Raw genomic sequence first — 988 nt, 5'->3', positions numbered from 1 at the left:
ACTTTTATTAGATTTAGCAGAAGAGATATGGAGGAGCCATAGAACATTAAGGATGAATTCAGGAAGACCCGAGACCATGGAGAACTTGCCTGCTCTCTACACTATTTTCCAAGGAGAGGTATATTATTTGGGCTTTGAAAACTTACCATTTATGTTAAGCATAGATTGAGGGTGAAAAGCAGCTGGGTTTGGAGCTCCTGTCATTTGAGAATATCATGAGTATTACAGTTTAAATGGGGAGGGCTAGTGGAGCATCTGGCCATCACCTGTATCCCTTCTAAGCTCCAGACTTCCAGCTGCATACTTGGCATCATCTTTTGGATATCTCACAGCATCTCTGACTTACGTTTTATTTATTTATTTATTTTAATATGTTTCATTGATTGTTTTAGAGAGAGAGGTGGGAGAGGGGTAGATAGAAACATTGATGAGATGAGAGAGAAACATTGTTGATCTGCTGTCTTATGCACGCTCCCTACTGGAGATCAAGCCTGCAACCTGGACGTGTGCCCTGACCCAGAATTAAACCAGTAACCTCTTGTTTCCTGGGTCAGTGCTCAAGCACTGAGCCACACCAGCTGGGCTGATTTATGTTTTGAAAAGAATTTTTAATTTTCTCACAAAATCTATTCTAGTCTTTCCCGTATCAGCAGATGGAACCACTGTCTATTCATCTACCCACACTGGAAATCTGGGCATTATCCTTGATTTTTCCTCTTAATTTGATTTTGATTTTCCCTTCCGCTCCAGTCCATTAGTCCTATAATTTCTTCCTCTCAGATATATCTCTGGTCTTCGTACTTCTTTATCGTGGCAACCCATTAGTTCAAGCTCTCCATCTCTTCCCTGGCCCTTACTGGGATCTTTACTTCTATTGTAGCCTCTTTCCAATCTGTTCTTTACATCATAGCCAGAATAGCATTTTAAAAGCAGATTGGACCATGCTGCTTTCTCACAGCTTTTCTAGGTTTCTCATTAAAATGAATAC

General features: G+C 40.5%; 1 protein-coding gene across 4 annotated transcripts in view; it reads left to right on the top strand.

Moving 5' to 3' along the window:
- Positions 1-988, top strand: part of ZCCHC17 (zinc finger, CCHC domain containing 17) — a 59,892-nt gene that overhangs the window by 5,289 nt on the left and 53,615 nt on the right. Inside the window, exon 3 of one of the 4 annotated variants that reach the window (XM_006776461.2) lies at positions 1-118. The exons of 2 other annotated variants lie outside the window; for them this stretch is intronic. In XM_006776461.2, coding sequence (XP_006776524.1) covers positions 53-118 — 66 coding nt within the window. In that variant the 5' untranslated portion in view covers positions 1-52. The remainder of the gene's footprint in view (positions 119-988) is intronic. One more of the 4 variants, XM_006776462.2, reaches the window with a different exon arrangement.

The sequence above is a fragment of the Myotis davidii genome, unplaced genomic scaffold (genome assembly GCF_000327345.1).
Source record: "Myotis davidii unplaced genomic scaffold, ASM32734v1 scaffold228, whole genome shotgun sequence".
Taxonomy (NCBI): Eukaryota; Metazoa; Chordata; class Mammalia; order Chiroptera; family Vespertilionidae; genus Myotis; species Myotis davidii.
This window is presented reverse-complemented; position numbering and strand designations above follow the sequence as displayed.